Genomic DNA, 23,121 nt, shown 5'->3' with positions numbered 1-23,121 from the left:
CCTCCTAATTTCCTATTCACTACTGTTATTATGACACCACAAACTATTAAATCTACCACAAACTAACAAGCCAAAGTGTAAATATTGCGATGTAGCTTTGTTATGTTCCATATATTGGTTACAAAACCATAACAGGTAATTGTAGATCTCAGTTATTTATATAAAACGGCATATTCTAATTTATCTCATGTTTACTTAAATGCATGGGCCCAAAATAATTAAGGTAGCTGTCATGTGAGACCAGATTACTGCTTGTTTCGTTGCTGCTGTACCTTACATACCAAGCTGTGTTTGTTTTCCTTTTGAGGATTCCTTAGATTTGGTTTTGCCTTTCTGTTTCTTTGCCAAGGTTTTTGGACCTTTCGAGGAGGTCTTGCCGGATATGAGATTTTCTGACATTTTTTGAGATGTCTCTAGAGAAAGATACATATAATCAATAAACTTTAAACAGACAATGGAATGCACTATGTATGAGTGAAAATTTGGTCCCTGACTTCATGGAGTTTGTCGTTGTAGTAATATTGTCATAACGTAGCCAAAGGTATGTTCCATAATTTTAAATCATAAACTGTATTTTGGTATGGTATGTAGTAGATGGGAATACTACTTCTGTCCAGGGTGATTAAGTATGGAAAATGATTATCCAAAACAGTGAAAGGTTAAATTAGGATAGGGGCTTGCCTCACAGAAAGCTAGGAACCTGAGCTACAGCGGGAATAGCACAGGTGAAAATTCGCTGGTTGTAAATATTTTTCCCAATGTCCTTAAGTGTGAATAATTACTCAGCTGCACAAAGCATGTCTGTGCTTTTCTATTTCCAGTTCATTTTTCAGTGTAGCTCTGCAGAGGACAAACTTGAAAAGAAGTTGTATGCGTTAATGACATGTAGCAACCACGCAGCTGGAGATGATGCTGTATAGAGGCAACTCTTGTTTCATTTACTCTCCTTCTTCCCAGCATCTAGAGTAAGGATGAGAACAGCAGCGTAGAAAAGGCTCGGTTCCCTTGCACAGAAGGAAACGCAATACAGCCTGCCCGCTGTACAGACCGGACAGCACGGCGCCACGAAATACAGTGCCAGCACCATCATGTGGAAGGTACACACATAGCACCTGACAGAACAACTAAATTGGGATGGTCCAAATTCTGTTAGAAGTATCGAAAATTGTTTGACGTTCTTATTGAATGGCTAAAGGCATTCGACTGGGATCAGGTCAATGGGTCTCTCAGTTTGTTTGTGTCCTCCTGCTTCCATGTTCCCACTTTTTCTTAAGACCGTAAACTGACTGGGAGAGGAACCATTTTTTAAACGCCTACAAAGCACCTACAGTATTTGGATGCTATTACAATTTTAACACTAATAAGAGGAAAGCAGATGCACTTACACGACAGAAAGAGACAGCACCTTCAAGAACCGTGCCATGACATAGCTGTTTCTGATGAACTCTTACAGGAGCTACAGTCTGTCTGCCTCCACATGCAAACAGCCCATTTACTGTCAAGATGCTTAAGGTGAAGAGGTGAGTTTATAAAATAAATGTTCTATCTCAAAACTTCCCCAGTGAAAGGCCTAAAATAGTGTGAGCGTTAAAACAAACACGCTGTGGGCTGTGCATTTGCAATTTCAGCGATGTCCTGGCTTTGGGACAGCCTTTCATTCCCAGCCTGACAAACAGTGTTTCTCTGTTTTGTAACACAGCTCTCTAATGCTCCAGAAGCAAGCAATATAATTTTAGCTTCCAATCTGAATTTTAGTTTGGAGATGGCCACTGACGGCAAGATACAGGTCATGGATTACAGCCTCATGTAGCCTGGTATAGCCTGGGCTTGGGATCTCTGTTAACTTCCCAGGAATTCAAGGTAAATTTTGCTGTTGACTTTAGTGGGAGCAGTGTCTGACACTCTTATTACACTGATGCATTTTTCTCTTTCACTCCAATCAAAAACAGAAAAATATACTCTATAAATCCTCAGGCTTTCTATCGTATGAGATCTTGCATGTCACAAGGGAGAAGCTGCATCCATGGGATGTTAGTGCATTTCTCTGTTGTTTGATCATTATGGCAAATAGAGTCCCCTTCATTAATCCATCTGTAGCAATTTAATCTTCTGCTTTTTCCAAAAAGCAATGATAATCCCAATGCAAAACAGAATAATGTTTCAGAATTCTGAAATTTTTGCCTTGCAAGGGATGATTGGTTTTTTTTAAGATTAAAAAAACCCACAAGTTATGTATAATTAATGTAAGGAGAAAGTCAGGCGTTTCTTCTGCCCTCATTTTCAGTCTTTGTCTCAAATACAGAACTACAAACATTGACAATATATTTCTGTCTAACAGAACAATATGCTGAACAATATACTTAGTTTATAGTTCTGAAATGCTTAGGGCTGCCTAACTTAGAGTGCATGTCAGTTCAGATGGTTACAGGAGGCTAATTTTCCCCTATTTAAACCAACCAAAAAAAAAGTGCAAAGCTATTTCTTATCCATCTTCCTGTATATTTTATGTAAAAACATTGTGACCCAATTTATAAATGGGTTCTGTGACTACTCTAATTTGAAACCAGCCTCGATGCCTCTGGATAAAAGTGACAGCCCTCCAGGATAGGAGAGGCCAGCTGTTTTAGAAATTAGTTGAAGGACAATATGAGCCATCTCATATATATTGCAGTCACATTGTCTCACTTTACCGTGTCCTAATTATACACTGAAACAAAGCCAGTTTGGAAATTTTGAGTTCTGCTGAGTAACCTAAACCCTAAGTCACATGAATAGAGGAAAGGCTGAGAGGGCGGAGATAAGTCACATGTTTATGTCCAGTACAGTAACTTGCAAGTAAAAACATCCCTTTTCCTTCAACTGACTTCAAGTATATTATACCTATAAAAACAGTGCTGGTGAAGGCAGTGTGGGTGGCTGAGTGTATGCACGTGCATATGTTAATACAAAAAGTAACCCTGTTTAAGGGTTGCAGATGAATACAGCCATCAGTAGGACTGTTCATGGCTCTGTCTGCGAGGCACAGAACCTCACCAGCTGGAAAGCAGATAGAAAAGTGCAAAGTAATTATCTCCTTTTACAATGCCTCTAATACCGTATTGCCTCTGCCCCCTCGTCATCCTGCGGGCATGTGATTGTCAGTGGTTAGGAAACGTGTCAGGCCTCCGAAGAAAGCAAAGGCAGAACTTCTAAAAACTTCCCTGGAAGCCTAATCAAGGCCACAGCCGTTTACAAAGTATGTATGCACAGTTGTTTTTTTACACAGGATTACGCTACTAACCCCCAGGTGCTGCCTGTAGGAAATGAACACACACTGAGAACTTTAAAATAGCTACTGAAGGGAAATCTTTTGCACTCCTCGTCTTCCAAAAAAGAAATAAAGGATCAAAAATGGTTTGTTTTTTTTTCCACTCCCAAATTTTTACACAAAGTACCAAATCCTATCATGAAAACGATGAAAAAAAAAATGCTGTCTGTATTAGAGGACTGCCTGAAAATATGACAAAAATGATAATTTCTTTAATCTGTGGTTAGTCCTTATCCTCTGAGGGATATTTCTATGTTGCTTATTTAGACAGGACTCTAATATGCATATTTGTCCAGAAATATACACATGTATTCTGCTTTTCCGTTAATGTTTATATAAATTCATGACTATGATTGAGAAGAGAGGTTGGAAACAACATCTAAATTAACATAATTTTAAAAATTTAGAAGTGCAAAACCTACAAAAAAAAAAAGAATAGCTCTTGAAAAGAAATTGTCATAAACATTGCCATATTATTTTTTTTAAAAAAGGAGGTAAGGTATTATATTAAAACTTCATTAAATGTGCTCAGTCTAATTTTTCAGCAATTTTTCAGTGGAACACAGTTTTACATTATTTAATTGGTAAAGCCCAAGTAAATATTTGACAACTTGGACATTTTGTAGCCTAGTTTATTTATAGATGGCTGTACTATTTTGAACATTAGGCTCGAGAAGAAGTAAGATCAGAGTGTTCTCCTAACCATTTAATGTACTGAAACATTTACAGTTATAAAACAAATCCGCTAAGTTGCTAGGTACTGCGAAAGGGGAAAGTTAATTAGCTCTCAGCACTACAAAAGATGCTGTCTGAATGGAGGACACAGAATGATTCATTAGTTACCTAATCGAATGATTTCAGGTCAAGCCTGTGTACATTACCAATTTAGCACTGTAATTTACTACAACTTGGAATGACAGAAGCATTGCATGCGCTACCATTTAACAAAAAAGCTACAAGAAAATTATCAAAAACATGTGCTACTTGCTGCTTTGTTGTTGTGTCATTATCAAGCTAAAAATCACCTCTCTCTCTATAAACATTCAGGAACTTGTTAAAAATACCTTCTTTAAAATGACCCCATCTCTCCAGAAATTCATATACGATGTTCCCTTTGATTAAATTTATCCTACTTTGCTCTACACAAACAGCAAACAATATAAACATCTAAAGTTTCCATTACTGATAATGCTTGTGCTTATTTGGACACAACCTCACTGTCTAAGTTGTAGGGAGTAAAGCTGAAGTTTTGGCAACTGCCAGATCATTTCAGCATGTGAGTATTCCTATTTGAATGTACCTGACTTCACACGTACAACTTTTCATTAAATTAGACCTACTTGAACCGGGCGTAGATTTTGTTATTTGATAGAAACCAGCAGAGGTAGTTACAGGCTCTGGGATGATGATAAGTGCAATACATGTAAAATTAGGTTAAGAATTAATTAGAAAGGCATAGAGAACAAAATGGAAAACTGCATGAAAACATTGGATAATACTGTGTTCTGTTGCTCTTCTTTCTTCCATTCAAAGACAGAGAGAATAGAATTGGAAACGGTGTAACGTGGATGGCTGACTGAAGACACGGAACATGTTTTGTACTAGAAATAAACTAGGACTCTTTTCAGCCTGGACTGAAGGAGGATATGATAGAAGTCAATAAGATCATGAGTGGCATGGAGAAAGTGACCAGGGAATGCTTATTCATGGTCTTTCATAATACAACATCTAGTTGGCATCACATGAGCTTACCAAGTGACAGACCCAAAGCAAGCAAAAGGAATACAGAAGTATTTCATTGCACAAGAGGTAGCTGAATTACGGGGCACGCTGCCTGTGGACAGGATAGCTGCCAAGCGTGCCCAATGTCAACAAGTAACAGGGCAAATGATGGATGAAAAATTGAGGGCTACAAAAATAGTGATAATACCTCCAGCTATAAAAATTAAGCATAAATCCAACAAAAACCGGTGTGAAGGGTGGAAGCATGGCTTTATTATAATCTTGCCCAGCCCCTCACTGGCCCACACAGAACTTAAGGTGTGAGCCAGTACATCTGGTCTATGTTATTAAAGTTTATTAACAATTTGATTGGTACTTCAATAGTTAATATTTAAGTTGTCGTAACATGATCCTGTCAGGAAGCAAACAGATAAGCGTTGGCTTGTTATGACTTTTGAACCAGAAACGTTATATTGTAAAGATTCACGCTAGGTAAGGCTTTATCCTTTTTTTTTTTTTAAGCAAGGGTAAGAAAAATAATCCTCTCATCTTTGAAAGGGGAGAGCTGGGCTGCGGCGCAGGCGGAGGCGCTCATCCTGGGGCGGGGGGCGAGTTCGCCGACCACTTCCCGGAGCGCCGGGGCCCGGCGGGGTCGGCACGGCCCCGCTCCCGGCGGCGAGGGGCGTCTGCAGCTCCCCGGCCCCGCCGGGCCCGGCCCGGCCCTTGCCCTGCCCCGCCCTGCCCTCCCGCCGGCCGGCCGGGGGCAGGGGCCGAGCCCGCCGGCGGTTACCCGCTGAACGAGGCGGCCGGGCTGCTCTCGGCCGCACGGAACAGGCCCAACAGGTACTACCCGGCGGCTACTGCCCTACTCCCAAACCGGCCGTTTATGCACCCGCTTCCACCAGGGCCGCGGGGCCGCTTCGTCGCGTTACCGGGTCCCCTTCGCCCCCGCCGGCCGCCCCTACCTGCGCGGCGCCCCAGCCCCACGGCGTCCCGGGCGCCGCGCCGTTGTCAGGGCAACGAGGCGGGCGAGGATTGACACTTCCGACAGACAATCAGCGCTCTGCTTTTTAAACCCGCCCCCGCGAGGGGAAGCTGCTATTGGGGGGTTCCGCTCGAGAAGGCGGCTTTTCAGGTTAAAAACTACAAGTCCCGGCATGCTGTGCGCGGGAGGCTTATGGCCGCCTGGGCGAGTGGGGCGCAGAGCATGATGGGGTCTGTAGGCGGCAGCGAGTCCCCCCGCGCCAGCACCTCGCCATCAGCTGCCAGGTAGCGCTGGGGCCTCTCCAGCTGGGAAGGAGGGTTAGGCGATTCGATGGGATCTGATAATATGAAGATTTGTGTTCCATATCTTTCATATTTTTGATGCATAAAAATAATTGTTTGCTTTGCTGCAATGTAAATCACAGGAGCCCCGGAGCACCTTTTTCCCTCCGTGCTTGTGTTGCACCCAATGCTGGTCCTTGGTGGCACTCCAAGGAGCACCCACCCTCCTCACGGTAGGCAGGAAGGATCCACGCTGTCTTCTCTCTAAAGCCAGTAAGTTGCCTGTCTTAAAATGCCTGCTACTCTCCTTGTTTTTTACCTCGTCCTTATTTCACCTCCTCGTTTTACACCAGTGGTCCCGTGGGTACTTGCAGCAGGAATTAGGCAGGTGGTGACTGGGCGCAGTTACCGTAACCGGGGCTTTATCCCAGGCACTACCTCCCATCAGGCAGCAACACCAAAGTGAACACTTCTGCAGGGCAGTGAAACCGGCCAAGACCCAGGACAGGAGACTGATTTCTTTGAAGTCTGGTTAATAACCTTAATGGCTTAATTGCATATAAGTGGAATGACTTAAACACATCAGTCATTTCGCTTTGTTCCCTGCACCGCTGGCTGCCCTTCATAACTACAATTCTGTAACCAGAAAGGGTTTTTTTATTATAGATGGGACACAGCTAATTATAACATAAGCATTACCTTTTTCCTCGTGATGCAGGAGCCTAAATTAATAAACTGGAGATGGCATTGCCATCCTAAAGAAAGTATATCGAGCGTAGAGAGCCGTCAGTCACGTGCAGCAGAAGGCCGCGTGTGCCTGTGTGCATAGGTCAGCCAAGCCCAGCCCAGCATCGCAGAGCATCACACAGCCCAGCCCAGCAGAGCCCAGCCCAGCACAGCCAGTACAGCATCACACAGCCCAACCAAGCAGAGCACAGCCCAGCACAGCCAGTACAGCATCATACAGCCCAACCAAGCCCAGCCCAGCCCAGCCCAGTACAGCATCACACAACCCAACCAAGCAGAGCACAGCCCAGGCCAGTACAGCATCACACAGCCCAACCAAGCACAGCCCAGCCCAGCCCAGTACAGCATCACACAGCCCAGCCCAGCAGAGCCCAGCCCAGCCCAGCATCACACAGCCCAGCATCGCAGAGCATCACACAACCCAGTACAGCATCACACAGCCCGGCATCGCCCAGCCCAGCCCAGCCCCAGAGGCCCGGGGGGGATGGCGGGGGCCGGCGGAGCCCCCCAGCCCTGCCCCCAGCGGAGCCGCGCCGGCCGGGAGGGCGCGGGGGCGGGAGCGGGGGCGGGGTAGCGGGAGCGGGGGCGGGCGCGGGGGGTGGTGGCGGCCGGCAGCGTCCCCCGGGCACGGCGCTCCCACGGCAGCCCCCGCGGCACCGGCAGCCCCGCGCCGCGCCGCGCCGCCAGGGCGGGCGGGAGGCCGGGGAGCAGCCGGACCTCGGCGGCCGGAGGGCGGCCCAGCTGGCAGGGGCGCCGGAGGCTTTTACTTAAAAGCACGAAGCGGTGCGGGGGGTGCGTGGGGGGAACCGGGGGGGGCGTCCCCGGCCTCCAGCTTTGCCTTCGGGGCGCCGCGGTGAACCGGTGCAAGCCCCGACCGGCGGTAAGTGCGTTTGTTGACGCTTGTAACGGCTGGGCAGGGCGGCTGGGGCGGGCAGGGGCCGGCGGGGGGCCGGGGACCCCCCGAGCCAGGCCCCGCTGCGTGACCCCCTGGGCTGCGGAGCCCGTTCGTGCAACCAGGGCGTCTCTGCACAGGCTGAGGAGAAAATACATCCTGCGTGTGATGGAACGTCTTCTCAAGCCGATACCGTGAGGTCAAGAAGTGTATATGTGTGTGTGTGTGTATATATATTTTAAATCAAGCACCTACATTGACAGGAATATCGCAGTATCAGAGTAGGGCTTAACTTAGAAACGACTGATCAGCTGTAAGAAAGATGAGTGGAAACTGTGGCACACTGTATCCCGCCGGACAATGGAGACCTGATAAAACAGGAGCTGAATTTTTTGTTTTTTTTAAGCCTATTTATGGGGCTATTCTTAGTGTTAAACTGCTGATTCAAAACTTTCCTTGCCCTCTCCGACACCTGGGGAAAGTGAAGGTCTTGATTTATGTCTGAAAACAGACTTGTGTTCTGGTGTGTGCAACGGCTGCCTGAGGAGAGCGGATGCAATCTATGCGTTTTTAAAAACTAATCTTGGTAGTTTGTTTTTTTTTTTGTTTGTTTGAGTTATATAAGAAACTTTTCTTCTGCAAATTAAAAATAATTTGTCTAATATAGCATATCTTTAAATTCATTCAAAACCTAGCCTGTCTCCTCTTTTCTTAACTTCAACAGTCTTTTATCTGAAATAAGTATTCCTGGCTACCTCTGAAGTACTTTATAAAGCATTTATAAAATGTTTGGGAGTCAATAAAGTTAGTAACAGATTAACATCTAAACACGTTGAATACTCTAGAGAGTAACATCTCACAATGTTTATAAGGTTCTCTTCTAATCTTTCCCCTCATACTCATCTAAAATACGAGCCTTTCTGGCTAATCACGACACGTGACTACAATTATCTTTTGGCCTTTTTGTCTGGTTCATGACCATGATCGGTTTGCTTTCAGTCTTTTATGGCTGAAGAAATAGATACAATCTTGCTAAATGACAAGTCAACGCGCTCAGGTAATTTATCTGAATTGCAATTTGGCATGCTGGGTCTCCATTTCCAAGAGCAAATGATGGTACTACTAATGTCTAAGAAAAATGCTCTCTGTCTTGAAAATGCTGTTTCTTTCAAGGACTGGACAGCAGGCTGACAGCAGGGGAAAATACTAGCTACAGAAGTAGATAAGTTTTCCAGAAGAGTAAATGTTCATGAGAGGCTTTTGGTGCTCTTCTGGACGCAGAAGGAAATGAGTCAGGATGTCTTGCATAGATGATGTTGTTGGAGAGTGAGAGAGGAAGAGGTTTTTAGCAAGTGACTCCATAATTCCAAAGGGACAGAAATTCCACTATTAAATAAATGTCCTGACAGCCTGTCTGCAAATTGAAGAGCTTGCCCAAACTTCTGTTTGGATTCTGCAGAACATGTGCAATACTATGAGCAAGGTCCTAAACTCAGTGTAAGGTGCAAGTGCCTTTCACAGGTGAACGCTTTTGGAGTCCAGGTTGTCAGCGCAGACTGATCTGATGCTACTGTATTCATGCTTGCATGTTTTCCAACTGATGTGGACCTCTCTTCATTTCAGAAATGGAAAACCCTGAAGTGGCTGTGAGCGGCTGCAGTGCTCATGATGATGAAAATCTTTGCAGCTACAAACGACATCTGTCAGTATCACAGGAGGGGCTTTTGGAAGACCAGCTCAGAAGGAAGTTAAAATTCTTCTTTATGAACCCTTGTGAGAAATTCTGGGCTCGGGGCAGGAAACCTTGGAAACTTGGGATTCAGCTACTCAAAATAGCAATGGTTACTATTCAGGTGAGTAACAAGGGTAGCAGGGACTCTTCTTGGCCCATGGGGATTCAGATAAGGAGTGCAGGTGACAAATGCTATTCCTGGTGTGGTGCAGACACAGGGAGAGGATAGACTGCAAAACTATTTTAGTTGTATATGTGTAGCTTAGATCTCAGATGGCATAATTTTCTACTAAAACTGTTGACTGAAAGGTAGCTTTCCTAAGAGCAGAGAAGAAAGGAACCATGTTTAAGGGCTCTAATCTACTTTTTACTTTACTTTTTTTTTTCCTTTCCCTATATTTTTGTCCCCCAAAGGATGTCATCCTTACACATCTGTTCCTCCCAATACCTTCTTCATTCTGAGTGTGCTTCTGTTTGAGGGAAGGACGAGTCACTTGTGTTTCAATATCACAGTGATAACAACTGAAATTGGTAGCTTTTTCATGATGTTACCTTATATCTTGCGTATGGTTTACAATCTCCTGTATTGAAAAAACCCAGAATTTTTTCCCCACTCTTCCTCTCACCCAGCCTTGCACTACAGATTTCATATAACATGTTTATCTGCTGCCTCAGATGCAACTGTTTGTCTCAGAGGTCTGTGGTTAAGGAGGAAGAAGGTGTCTCATAAAATCTTTCTAACACCTCAGATGATGATCCTTCAGAGTTGCCCACATGTGATTTACATTCCTGGTGGTGTCAGTGCTATGATAATACAAGTATGGAGAAGAGTGTTTTCCACAGTTGCATGAATGATGGGACAATCTGCAGGAATAATAATTCTTCTGCTAGACATCTGGCAGTATGTTTGTATCCCTTACTTACCGCTTTAGTTTGAAATGTATCATCACCCTCTGATTGTCATCTGTCCCATTTTGCAAATAACAATAAAATTAGATGGTGGAAGAACCTAAATAAGAAAGACGCTAATGCTGATTTAGCCTTTTCAGAGAAAATCTGCCAGTAGGTAATTCAATCTTAGCACTGTTGATTTGCTGGTGCCTAGCACACTGAGCTCGCCCACAGAGCATTTTAGTATCTCTGTAACTGAGTTATCCTTATCAAAACCTATATATCCAGTTTGCATTGTGACAATAAAACTAATCTGTAGACTACTGAGTCAAGACTTATCTCTGATTAGTTTCTTCACAATACTCCTGACTCTAGGTTTCCAAACAACAGTCACTGAAGAGAACTGCAAGCTCCCACAAACAATACATCACATTCTTCTAGAAACCTTTTCCAGCCTGGATAGTAGCTTGCAGGGTTTTACGCTAACTTTTCATTAACAATGGCAATATTTTTTTTAACAGCTTCAGAGGTTATTCTGTTACAAGCACAGTTTTGATAGTTATTCTTGAAGCACCTTTCACCCAAACCTGAGGGAGGGATGTTTGTTTTTCTGAGTTGTCCTCAGTTTGCCTTTTCTGCACTGGAGTAAGGACTTCAGAGTGGGGCCTGGTTAAGTTCTGTCCTGCCTTTTTGGCTGAGGTACACTGATATTCCCCAAGGCAAGTCATACTAATGTCAGGCTGAACTAACAAAGCACGTGTAACACTATATGGGTAGCTTGAATTTGAAATGGTATCCTTTCTTTGTAAAAATGCAAGTCCTTGGCCAAGATAATGGTAAACATGTTGAAGGAACATTCTTGAAACCCATTGTTTCCTAAAGCCAAACTTTCTTTTAACCAGCTGTGAAATGGAGTAGCCTGCTTGTAAGTGCTGTGTCGGTCAGCGTGATGAAAGAGTGGCTGTTTGCAGGACAGGATTCGCATGTTAATCCAGAAGCCAACTTTGTGTTTGAACAGGAAATATGTCTTTTTCAGCTGGTGGTTTTTGGATTGAGCAACCAAATGGTGGTTGCCTTCAAAGAAGAGAATACTGTTGCATTCAAACATCTCTTCTTGAAAGGATACATGGACAGAATGGATGATACCTATGCTGTATACACGCAAACAGATGTCTATGACCAGATATTCTTCGCAATAAACCAGGTAAGGATTGTCACTGCAATGTATACAATACATATGCTCTTTACCTTTGTACTTTTTTCTTCTTCCACCTTCCCTGATGGTGTCTGAAATTGCCAGTTGCTTAAGACTAGAATTTTGACTTGTTCAGGTTTTCCATCATTGCCAGAGCGTTGGACTTGTGGCGACAATCTTAAAGCTAATCAGTATATTAATTCTGCTCTAAATACAGGCCTTGTATTTGAGCCAGAGTGCTTTGAAAATAACAAAGTAGGCCTTCTAGTAAGGACTGTAAAGAGAAAAAAATAATAAGCAAAAAGGTATTTAGATCCAAATCCTGCACTAATTGTTTTTGTCAAATACCTTAAAGTATTTGAGGACTCATCTGTAGTGTGGTGTAGGTTTCCCAGTTCTTTAGGTGACCTTTTAAATAAAAAAGATGGGTTATGGCACAGATCCATGCTCTTCTAAATTTTTTTTTCCCAGACACTAACAGTTTTGGTGCCATCTAAGTTAGTTTGTCTGTTCTGAATGTTAGTACTTACAGCTGCCCAACATTTCTATTGGAAACCATGCTTATGAGAAGAGGGGAGCAGAAGAGACAGCTCTGGCGGTGTGTCAGCAGTTCTACAAGCGAGGAATCATCTGTCCTGGAAATGACACCTTTGATATAGACCCAGAGATTGTGACAGGTAATGAAACTAAGCTATTGTTCTGTGGGAGGAGGGACCCTACCTGTATGATGAATTCTTGTAAACATCCAGTATTGTATAGACCTATCAAATGATCTGTGTTGAACTTACTACCAGCCAAAACTGGCAAGAAAACTACTGTGTAACTAACCTCTAGCCCTCACCTCCAAGGTAATAGTCCTTTATGTCTACTGCCACAAAACAAGTGATGAGCCGTTAGCACTGATGACCATCTAATACAAGTGTTTCAGGCTAGTTTCAGGAGCCTTCCCTATGACTTCAGGACGAATAACTTGGCTGGTTCAGGGAAGCTGATGTATTTGTCAGCTAACTTCCCAAATGACTCCTCGCTTAAGCGTGCTATCTTGCCTGGTGTACTCAACAGCTCTTTCCAGCCTTGGGAGTGGGAAAGGCAGATTACAGCTAAAGAGCGTGATAACCCATAAGATATTGTTGTGAGTACTTATCCATTGCAGACTGCTTGTACATTGAGCCAATGACGCCGTTGGACAACAAAACAGTGGGAAAGCACAATTTGAATTTCACTCTGGATTTCCACAGGTGAGGAGGAATCTGCCCCTCCTGTATTGGGGTATTCATGCATTTTCCCTGTGAAAAGCTAACACAAAGCTCTCTTGCAGACTGGTGACAGTGCAGCTCATGTTCAATCTGAAGGCAATCAACCTCCAGACCGTTCGTCACCACGAGCTCCCTGACTGTTACGATTTCACTCTGACGGTACATGGAAGCCTGCCCTCTGTCTTTCTGTCAAAACAAGAAATCGTCCTTGCTAGTTTACCATGCGCAGCCAGTGCAGATGTTTTCTGAACAGCGTTGGGCACCACTGACTGGTCCCAGGGGTGTCTGGATTGCTGTGTGTCATGGCTTAGTGTACCCTGAAAATAACCGCTGGTTGTGACTGTGGGAGGTTAAGCTTTGAGTGCTGGTGATGTGGTCCTGAAGCACTTGCTTGGCTTACAGCCTTTTGTTCTCTAATCCATCTGAAGTATAACGAAAGCATAAACCTCTTCCCTTTAGAGAGATGCTTCTAGGAAAGGTCGTTTTCAGATCATTGAGGAATAAAGCTGTAGTTTAAAAGAATTTCACCTAGTATCTATTTGATCAAGCAATTTATGGCAAATACATGGTTTGCCAGATTTGTCTTTCACTTTGACAGCATTTATTTGAATAAACTAGAATTACCTTAAGCCTAAACAAGTTTCGTAACTTCTCCCCTAGGAGAATTATTCTGACTCATTATGCAAGCTTAACAATACAGTGTGCTTCACATGTAATGGTTTAACTAAGACATGCTCTTTTTTTTTTCTTGTTAATACAGATAGTGTTTGATAATAAAGCACACAGTGGAAGAATTAAAATAAGTCTAGACAATGACATAGCGATCAGGGAATGTAAAGACTGGCATGTTTCTGGATCAAGTAAGTGACATCAATGTGTTCAAATATTCATGCTAAACTTTTGCCACAGTAGCACAATGTTTGTTAACCTATTTCTTTGTTAAAAGATGAGGCACTATTGACATACATTCTCTAGTGGGTGCGCTCTAAATCCTGATTTTTCTGAGGAACTGTTGTTCTTCAGCCTCTGATCTGAAATCTGGGAACGCAGCCACACCAATACTTTCCACAGCAGTTCTCAAACCTTGCACCATTGACACTGTCAAACCAAAATTTTTGCTTCTGGCTTTGGCTACTGAACTTAACGCACCTCATTGCTTAAGGTAGGGCTGTGAACTGTTATTCTAGCATCAGGCAACAGAAGGACATACGATAGCGGTGGAAAGTTGAAACGGATTCACTCTTATTTCAGGACTTGGCACCAGGAAAGATAAGGAAGCACTGTTGCTAAGGCTTGCTACAGTGGAATGGCTAGAAGCACTTCTTACTGCTGCTTAAGTGTTGTTTGGTGTGTATTTGGGTGTAACTGAGATGCACAGTAGGGTTAAATAATCTCTTAAAAAGTTACTCGCAAGAGCACCCTTTGTTGGCAGCTACTGGGTCTGATCAAAGTACTGTCTGAGATCTTTTTTGATTAGAGAAGGTAAACTCTTTGAAAGGCAGACGCTTTCCAGGACTCTCAATTCCACTTATATTTAAATTTTTTTCCTGAAGTAAGCAATAGGATGAATCAGGTCCATTTTTTCTACTTGGCCACTTTCCCCTTTGCAAAGCCTGCATTAAGAAATGAAGAGCTGGTAGTGAAAAAAGAGACTTTCTTTAAAAAAAGATTCAGATGGGAATTAATTTTGGGGAATTTAATGAAATGCATCACAGAGTACAAAACACCACTTATGCAAACTCATTCCACTGAACGCTCTTTATCAACTAGCTTTGCTAGCTGCTGTGTTATAAATGCACACCAGATGGCATGCTGCCTCTCACAGATTGCTAGTGCAGCCGTACAACATGGTTTTGATGTTGGCTTCTGTAATAATCCATGTTTGATATCTGTGTGGATTGCCCCATAACAGTTTTCAAAATCATCTCCTGGAGTACCCTGTATTTTTTTCTGAAAGCCAAGGAGAAATACAAAGGTAATGATTGCAATTGGACAATAAAAGTTGTTGGTGTTCTGGACAACACTGCAAAACCAGCTTAAATGGCAACAGTACATGTGTTAGTGGCTTTGGTATAAGCGAGAAGTAGGAGGGATTTTTGTGAGCAGTGCAGTTTGTGAAGTCAACTAGAAGTTCAGCATCCCATTTTGGAGAATTGCTGCATCTTCTTGCAAATTTAGCATTGATTTGTTTCAAATTTTTCTCAATCACTCTTTTAGCATTAAAAATCTAATCCTTACACTGCCTCATCTAGTTTCACCTGTATGATAGGTACAAAAACCAAAAAGAGGTCTAGCAGTAGACTTGGTGCAAAAGTTGACCTTAGTTGAGCAAGAATATGAATTTTAGTAACATAAGAGATGGAGAACTCATGTCTAGCTCAATGTCGGTCTTGGCTAGCTGAGCAGCAGTGCAAATTATCTGCACTGCCCTAGGACAGAAAAGCTATCTGATAGTTAAATACAGGTCTGGAAGAGAAGATACATGCTGTGAAGTTCCTGGGATTTTTTTTTTTTTTTACAAGTTCTGTCACTCCAAGGCCATTCCAGTGCTTGTGAAATGGACAACTCCCAGCTCTAATTCTGTGGGGCTGTAAAAGCACTCATGCTCTGGTATATTTTTGATGTGGTATCTGTGGCACAGATGCACTTGTGTCTCTCATGAAAATATGTCAGATAAACTTTTGTGGGAAAATGCTAAGATTTTTCTTAATTCAGCTGTATAAGCATAGTTAACATCCAAACTTGATTCTTAATTCAATACTCGAGATATTCAACAAGCTGAAATGCACCTGATGATAAACATGTACGTTTTTGTTCTTGCAGTACAGAAGAACACTCATTACATGATGATCTTTGATGCTTTTGTTATATTGACTTGTTTGGCCTCATTGATCCTTTGCACACGATCAGTGGTGAAAGGAATTCAGCTCCAAAGGGTGGGTACAACTCGTTCCTTGGAAAGTTTTCATGGCTTGTGTAAGTCTGATTAACTTTTTTCTTTCCTCCTTTCCCCTAGGAGTTTGTAAGCTTTTTCCTATATTATTATAAGAAAGAAGTATCTTTCAGCGATCAAATGGAATTTGTCAATGGATGGTACATCCTGATTATGGTCAGTGATGTCTTAACTATTGTTGGATCAACTCTAAAGATGGAGATACAAGCCAAGGTAAGCTTTTTACACTGTCAGGTGGAAGTACAACTGATTGTTTCTGTCCCAGCTAGGTTTAAATCTCTAGGAGGACTTTAGGCTGGCTATACTTGATTCTGAGCGGCGCAAAATTTTAAAACTCTTATCTTCTCCTCTGGAATTATAACTGAGATATGTTCTTCTCAGTTGTGAAATTTAAAAACTCCAGGTATCACTAGATATTATAGTTGTAATTATCTTTGCTCCTTTGTGACTCCAAGGAATAAAATGAACTTCACCTCTGAAAGTTTTAGACTGTTGACTTTCTCCCTTCCCCATTTGGGACCACTTATATTTGCTTATTTGATGGATTTTATTTTTTTAATTTAGCATTTAACTTTCTGTTCCCCATTTAACAAGTGTTTAACTAGCACAGAAACTCTCTCCTTAAACATCACTTTGCTGCTTTCCCAGCTTCTGGTTTCCAGCATGTACATAACAGTCAGCCACAGCCAGGTTCTAGGCCTTAGGTTTCTAAAATTAACTTGATATAGAAAACAAAAATATTTTGGAAACGTATTATGTGCAGCCAGAATTAGGGAAGAAAAACTATTACAATATGCTATCCTGAAGCACTCTAATATTCAGATAATGTTGTTTTTCACCAAATCTGTAGCAGACTTTGAAGTGTGACATTGCAACACAACAGACTTTGGACAGTAATGATAAAAGGATGGGCCTGAAATCCATCTGGTGACAGCTTGACTATCATAAATGCCCTGTACAAATTGCCCTATCTTACCTTAGGAACTATAAAATCAGTTCTTAGGAGTAGAATGAAGCTATGAGGAAGTTGGCTAAGATAGCTCCATCCTGCTTTGGGAGAAGTGAAGACGAGAACAAGATTGGAGTAAGACCTTACATTTGGGATTCCGGTACCTTGTCTATATAAATACATATCTATTTATATACGTACCTTTTCTAAGACAGTATTTTGCTAAAACTCTTCTCTACAGGTATATTTCACTTCATTTTGCAAGCCTTGTGGACTATAATAACAAGATCTTGTTCCATGTTATTGTGTGAAAGTTAATGGCTGAATAACAAATTCACATTAAAGTAGCCTAAATTTGGTTTTTGTCAAGCTGTAGATTAATTATGCTAATATAAAAGGTTAGCCAACTCTTAGAAGAATAAGAACAGAAAACAGTGAAACTTCTTATTCATGTAAGCTGTCATGATCCATTTCAGAATAGAGCTGCAGTTCAGGGAACAGGATATATACTGCCTTGGATGAAAACAGGCCAGTATGTATAGGTGAAAAGTTCTGGTTAGAATGAATTAGAAGCTAATTAGTTTTCTCCTTGATAACTTCCTACACCTCACAGTTCCCAGCTACCTAACAGGATCTTCCTTAGCGTGCATCTGAGCTCTGCTGACAAGTCATGCTGTTTTTTAAAAACTGCCTTGCCGGCATACTGGAAGAACCTTCTTTGGTCTGTGGTTCTAAAGTCACGTCAACACTGTCCATTGGGATGCAGTGGAGAGATTCCCAAGCTGCTCTGGTGAATCTGTCAGTGAAGATTCCAGAAGCAGTTGCTGCAGGTCTAGAAGCAGCATGAAAATGCTTGCAGTGCCGCTCTGCAGGTCTTGGTGAGCCAGGCACGGAGCGGGTGTCTCTGCACCTGCAGAGCAGCTGCGCTCTTGGCCTTGCAAATGAACCTTGTCCTGTCAAAGTCTGTTCTCCAAACGGCCATATGTAAAACCATGTGAAATGAGTTACACTTGAAAGTGCCCTTGCTCTTTGGTGGGACTTCTGCTCTCTAATGCACACTAACGGGAGAAATTGCCGAGGAAAGCAGTGTTTCTTAACAGATCTTTGTAGTAATAAGAGTTGCAATTTAGTTGTTATAATAGTTGATTTCTTTTTTCTTTTTTCTTGTCTTTTCAGAGTCTGACAAGTTATGATGTCTGTAGCATACTCCTAGGAACATCCACTATGCTTGTGTGGCTTGGAGTCATTCGCTACCTAGGTTTCTTTCAGAAGTATAATGTAAGGATCTTCTGGGATCTTCGTGCTGTTGGTATTTATTCTGTTTGTTGCTATAAGATGACTGGAAGAAAAGCCTGGTTGAATTCTAACTGTTTGCATTGCTTTGTGCAGCTCCTCATCCTAACACTGCGAGCAGCATTACCCAACGTAATGAGGTTCTGCTGTTGTGCTGCTATGATCTACCTGGGCTATTGTTTCTGTGGCTGGATTGTACTGGGACCATACCATGTGAAGGTAATATACTTAACATGAAAAAGGACAACTGGAATAACAGAATGGATTCCAAACACATGAGAGAGATTTCTACTGGTGTCTTCTAAGACTCCATGCCACGGCTTCCCTTAATATAGGAATAGTGCATCTTCAACATGATGCTGCTCTGTTTGAGGAGTCTGATTTCCATGACTCAGTCAGACTTTCCTCAAGTTATAAAAGCTCTGAGTCAGAAGTGGAAGCTGCCGTGACTCCCAATCACATGCTGGTGTTTTGAGAAATCATTTTCATTTTGCAGAACACTGCTGTCAGACTAAAGCTTCGGAGACTTTATCCTTATCCCTTTTAAAAGTGAAATTGGCTTACCTGCTCCTGTAGGAGTTTACAGGTGAATGAATTGAATGTTTCTGTACAGGAGGTGACAAACTTTGCTCATTCCTCAAATGTTTTACTGTTTACACCTTGTCATACCCATGGCGTACAAAGAGATCTGAGGCAGCCGGTCAGCAGCTGTGTATATTCTTTATGTTATGTACAGTCTTTGGAGCCAAATAAAGCAGTGACAGATGTCCTTGTCCTCTTCCCTCCTCTCTAGTTTCGCTCTCTGAACATGGTTTCTGAATGTCTTTTTTCACTGATCAATGGAGATGACATGTTTGCAACCTTTGCAAAAATGCAGCAGAAGAGTTACTTGGTTTGGCTGTTCAGTAGGATCTACCTCTACTCCTTTATCAGCCTGTTCATCTATATGGTGCTGAGTCTCTTCATTGCGCTCATTACAGATACATATGAAACTGTCAAGGTAAGCATGAACTCTTACTCTTCATTTGGAATAAAAATGCCACACTGGTGTTATCAAGACTCTCATCTCCATCAATATTTTGACTTGCCGTGCACGCCAATTTAAAGCACAAATATAATGGCCACTTTTGAGGGTGCAGAGCGATGACAGGAGGTTTTTAGTCCTTCCCTACTTCAGTTTTCTTACAAGCCTATCTGATTTCCTGCCCCAATGGATGTTAAATATCTACAAAAAAAGTAGTAGTTTCATATTCAGTTCTCTGAATCTTCTAAATTCTGGCTTAAGCAATGTCTGAAAAGTGGTCTGGGGAGGATTTGGGTTATTGTGTGGTTTTGCTCTGCTAAAGGTTTAACTAAATATCAATTTTTAGCACTACCAGCAAGATGGCTTTCCAGAGACAGAACTTCAGAGGTTCATATCACAGTGCACAGACTTACCAAACTCCGGCAGGTACAGGTTAGAGGATGAGAGTTCTGTATCTCTCTTCTGTTGTTGTAACGGTACGTACCTATGTTAAAATTATACATTAAAGTATATGCAAAAGCAACACACCACAAAATGCCCCTGGTATAATGTTTATGAAGAGTACTTAAATTTGGGGAGTGTCAAAAACCCCCACAAAAATCCTGAACTATTCCTAATGCTCTAGAATGGAGCACTTCAGTGAAATGTCTGCGGCCAACAAACTCCTAAGGAGAGGTGAGGAAACTTTAAAATTAAGAATTACTTATCATATGAAAAATAATACAGAAAGATAATATATACAGTAGCTGAGGAACCTTGTATGTATAATGCGCAAGCATTAACACTTCCTGTACTTATCGCAATAGTCAGAACTTGCTGAACTCATTCAGTGTCATCATTTTAAGGATACGTCGTACATTAAGGCGTCCTTACTTAAATGATAGCAGGCATGAAAGCTGGGGAGATAGCATGTGGTTGAAGATATTATCACAGCACTTGGAAAAGGATTGCCTAACTTCCACTATGTAGAGCTTAATGCTTCAGTTATTTGAAGTTTTGTTTCTTCAGGAATACTGATTGCAGGATACGTGGTTTATATTTAACCTGGCTGGTAGCAACTCTTGAGTCTTGCTTGATAAAGGGTCCCTTGGTGGGGGAGCCTTAAATTATTTGCAGCTTGATTAAAAAGATCAAAGGCATTTGTAGCCCCTTGGTATTGGGCTTTTCTGGTGTGCTATATTGTTATATGCCAGGTAGAATATATTTCGGGGGGAGGCAGAGAAGGGGACATCTGTTGGAGCAGGGGGAGAGCAGAGCCTGCAGTCAGAGACTCCAAAGCAGAGAGCCACCGTTCCAACCAAGTGCCTTTCTTGAAGTGAAAGTGTGGGATGAAGCAGAGCAGGGTGTCTTACTCCTGAGTAAAGGGCACTGAAATGTTAATATTTCCTTTTCTGCACATACCTCTCAGTTGAACCAGGCAAGAAAGCCAACGTGAGGTGGGACAGGGTGGGGATGTAATACTTCTCCCACTGACTTGGAGGTGGGGATGAGGACTCTAGAAGAGCATTCGGAAAGGAAAACTTGGTTACTCTCAACCAACTTTTCATCAGGAGCATCAGGCAGCCAGCAGTGCCCTGGACTCAGAGCCGCAGGCATTTAAGTGCCAGGTTTCAGAGCCTGGTTTCCTGAACTGATTACTTACTTTTTAATGATTTTATCCTGGTCCAAAATGTCTTGATCCACATGCATGCCTTATGCTATGCACATTGCTGTTACAAACTGGAAATCGTGTGTGTCTTTCACTAGAAGCTAGACCAGGAGCTGACGCTGCAGTTACCAGCAAATACTGGACATTGCTCCTTTAGCTCAGTACTGTAGCTTTCTGGTTTTACTTTGAAACAAATAGTCAGTAGAAATAAATAAGTATCTCGAGTGGGATGTTGAGTTATCAGTTTTATGGCTTCTGCTCTCCAAACAGTCATATAGTCCTACAGGACACACAACGCTTCCCTTAATTCTTTCACATGTTTCATGGTGGTTCATAGCAGTTTCTTATCAGTGTATGTCAAACTGGAAACTAAATAGTTCAGATGCATTTTTAAGGCTCCTTGTACAATGAAACTGTTATTTTGATGCATGCATCTGACAACTTTTTTCCCCCTCTCCTGTACAGGTCCTAGTGAACATATTTAACGGATTGTAGCAGTGTATCATGGAGGCTTTAAAGCAGCACACGTTGCAAGAACTGGACATTGGAGCTGGTGGAAAACCTTATACCTAAAGCCTGAATTTGCTTTTCTCAAAAAATAGTGTAAGCTTGTGGCAGAAGCTTGTGATAAACTTACAGTCTTTCTGATTACGCACTCATTGCTAGTTCAGGAGTTTTGGGGGTTTGGTTTTTTATTAGATTTGTTCTATTTGTTTCCTCAGTTAAATTGTGCTAGAATGCAAAGGGCATTAAAAAGCTGTCTGTGTTCAGAGACTTGGCTAGATTATATGAGTAGACTAGAAATGCAGTAGCTTTCAACTATAAGTAGAAATAGCACTGGACTGCAACTTTGAACACCAACCTAGTCCTCAGTACCACAGGCATTATCTAGCTATGGCTGACCCGGCACAGAATGAATGAAGGCTCACTCTAGAGCCCTCAGCATTTTTTGTTTATCTACAGTCATAGTAAAAATAAAATAAAACTATGAAATTCGGTGTAATTTGTTTCTGGAGGCATTACAGTGAATTGATGCACAAGCCATTCAAATATGGCTGAGAGCATAAACTAAATATTTCTGTAAACATAAATACCACTTAATGTAAGTGGCAGACTCTTCTCAGAGAGGCCAGGGATATGCCAGGCCAGAAGTCCGAGGAGCGAGTTGAGTGGAGAAATGCAGATGATCTCCTATAGCTGGTGCTGGGTAGGCTCAGTTACAGTCTTCAGCTTTCCAGTGTGCTGACCTTATGTTTTTAAAGGAAAAGTCAGACAAAAGCACTTTCAAAATATCTATTTTTTTAAATTAGAAATCTTCCTCTGGTACACAAGTCTGTAAACCTTAAGTCTAAACTAAGTTAAATACATATGTATTTAATAGATAAGTCTCTGAGAGTCATATCTGTCAACACTTTAGAAACTGGACGTTTCCTCCCAACCTACTAATCTAGTACTGTCAGCGGCTGCGTGAAACATTAGATCTTAGAAAAGTTCCGTTTTGACAACTTAGTTTATACACTTTGTTGACTGCGATACCGTTTAATGGATGCCTTATTTTCCAGAGTCTATTCAGTCTGAGAGCAGAATAGAAAACCACAGGGAAGCGTATTTTAGATAACTTTCATTTGTGAGCAACAGTCCGGTAGATATGTGTGACAATGTATAATGCTGTGCACAAAGGTGGAGGACACTAAACACATTCTGTCTGAATGTTTACACATTGTAAATGTGCTACAATAAACACTTCCAGCTGCAGTATTCGGGTGTGTCAGTATTCATCTTAAGAGTAAGTATGTTGCCAGATTAATATAGGAGCTTTTTTTTTAATAGCAATATGCAATTTCTGGCACGAAACAGTGTGTGGAGTCTGTGAACTTGCATCGCCTGTAGTCAGGATAGTTCCCGTGTACTCTGGTGAGGACCTGTTCCCAGTTTGATCCTGTTTAACAGCTTTTCAGAGTTTGCCATGGAAATAAATAAGCAAGTATTAAACCTTACACAAAAATGCTATTGTACATTACATGAAGTTCAAATTCAGCAAAGGCAAACCAAATACAAGGCGTAGACAGAACAGATTATTCACAGTATCTGTACTGAGGACCTTGTCTTCCACCAGTCACCAAAGGTTGAAGACTTTTGAAGCTTTTCAAGGAGATTAAAGGCAATCTTGCCTCAAAAAGCAAATTTTAAGTGACCATATTTTCTTTTGATTCATTAAACTCCTTATGGGTCTTCAACAGCACACA

General features: G+C 42.1%; 2 protein-coding genes across 6 annotated transcripts in view; one reads left to right on the top strand and one right to left on the bottom strand.

Moving 5' to 3' along the window:
- DNAI3 (dynein axonemal intermediate chain 3) overlaps nucleotides 1–6,092 on the bottom strand; it is a 28,869-nt gene extending 22,777 nt beyond the window's left edge. For 2 of the 3 annotated variants that reach the window (XM_075098044.1, XM_075098047.1), the window contains exon 1: nucleotides 282–429. In XM_075098044.1, coding sequence (XP_074954145.1) covers nucleotides 282–429 — 148 coding nt within the window. Of the gene's footprint in view, nucleotides 1–281; nucleotides 430–5,994 lie in introns of those variants that run through there. The other variant, XM_075098046.1, reaches the window with a different exon arrangement.
- A 144-nt stretch (nucleotides 6,093–6,236) lies between these two features.
- Nucleotides 6,237–22,632, top strand: MCOLN3 (mucolipin TRP cation channel 3). Of its 3 annotated transcripts, none has more exons than XM_075098043.1 (14): nucleotides 6,237–6,568; nucleotides 9,558–9,787; nucleotides 11,594–11,761; nucleotides 12,276–12,429; nucleotides 12,906–12,990; nucleotides 13,071–13,167; nucleotides 13,769–13,868; nucleotides 15,832–15,944; nucleotides 16,025–16,174; nucleotides 18,087–18,188; nucleotides 18,300–18,422; nucleotides 18,997–19,203; nucleotides 19,574–19,703; nucleotides 21,341–22,632. In XM_075098043.1, the coding sequence occupies exons 2-14, from the start codon at nucleotides 9,560–9,562 to the stop codon at nucleotides 21,358–21,360; spliced, it is 1,677 nt and encodes a 558-aa protein (XP_074954144.1). In that variant the 5' UTR covers nucleotides 6,237–6,568; nucleotides 9,558–9,559; the 3' UTR covers nucleotides 21,361–22,632. The 3 variants fall into 3 exon arrangements, 2 of the variants coding, with proteins under 2 accessions (XP_074954144.1, XP_074954143.1); XR_012661281.1 differs by lacking the exon at nucleotides 6,237–6,568 and adding an exon at nucleotides 7,786–7,922 and having other exon boundaries at nucleotides 18,087–18,219; XM_075098042.1 differs by lacking the exon at nucleotides 6,237–6,568 and adding an exon at nucleotides 7,786–7,922.
- Nucleotides 22,633–23,121: the final 489 nt, after the last annotated feature.

Source organism: Phalacrocorax aristotelis, chromosome 6, assembly GCF_949628215.1.
Source record: "Phalacrocorax aristotelis chromosome 6, bGulAri2.1, whole genome shotgun sequence".
Taxonomy (NCBI): domain Eukaryota; kingdom Metazoa; phylum Chordata; class Aves; order Suliformes; family Phalacrocoracidae; genus Phalacrocorax; species Phalacrocorax aristotelis.
This window is presented reverse-complemented; position numbering and strand designations above follow the sequence as displayed.

What these genes read in the sequence shown, in the direction of transcription:
- MCOLN3 (XM_075098043.1), top strand. Translation starts at nt 9,560, where the DNA reads ATGGAAAACCCTGAAGTGGCTGTGAGCGGCTGCAGTGCTCATGATGAT. An exon ending in GTTACGATTTCACTCTGACG is followed by an intron (nt 13,168 to 13,768) that starts GTACATGGAAGC and finishes TTGTTAATACAG; the next exon opens with ATAGTGTTTGATAATAAAGC. An exon ending in AGATGGAGATACAAGCCAAG is followed by an intron (nt 16,175 to 18,086) that starts GTAAGCTTTTTA and finishes TTGTCTTTTCAG; the next exon opens with AGTCTGACAAGTTATGATGT.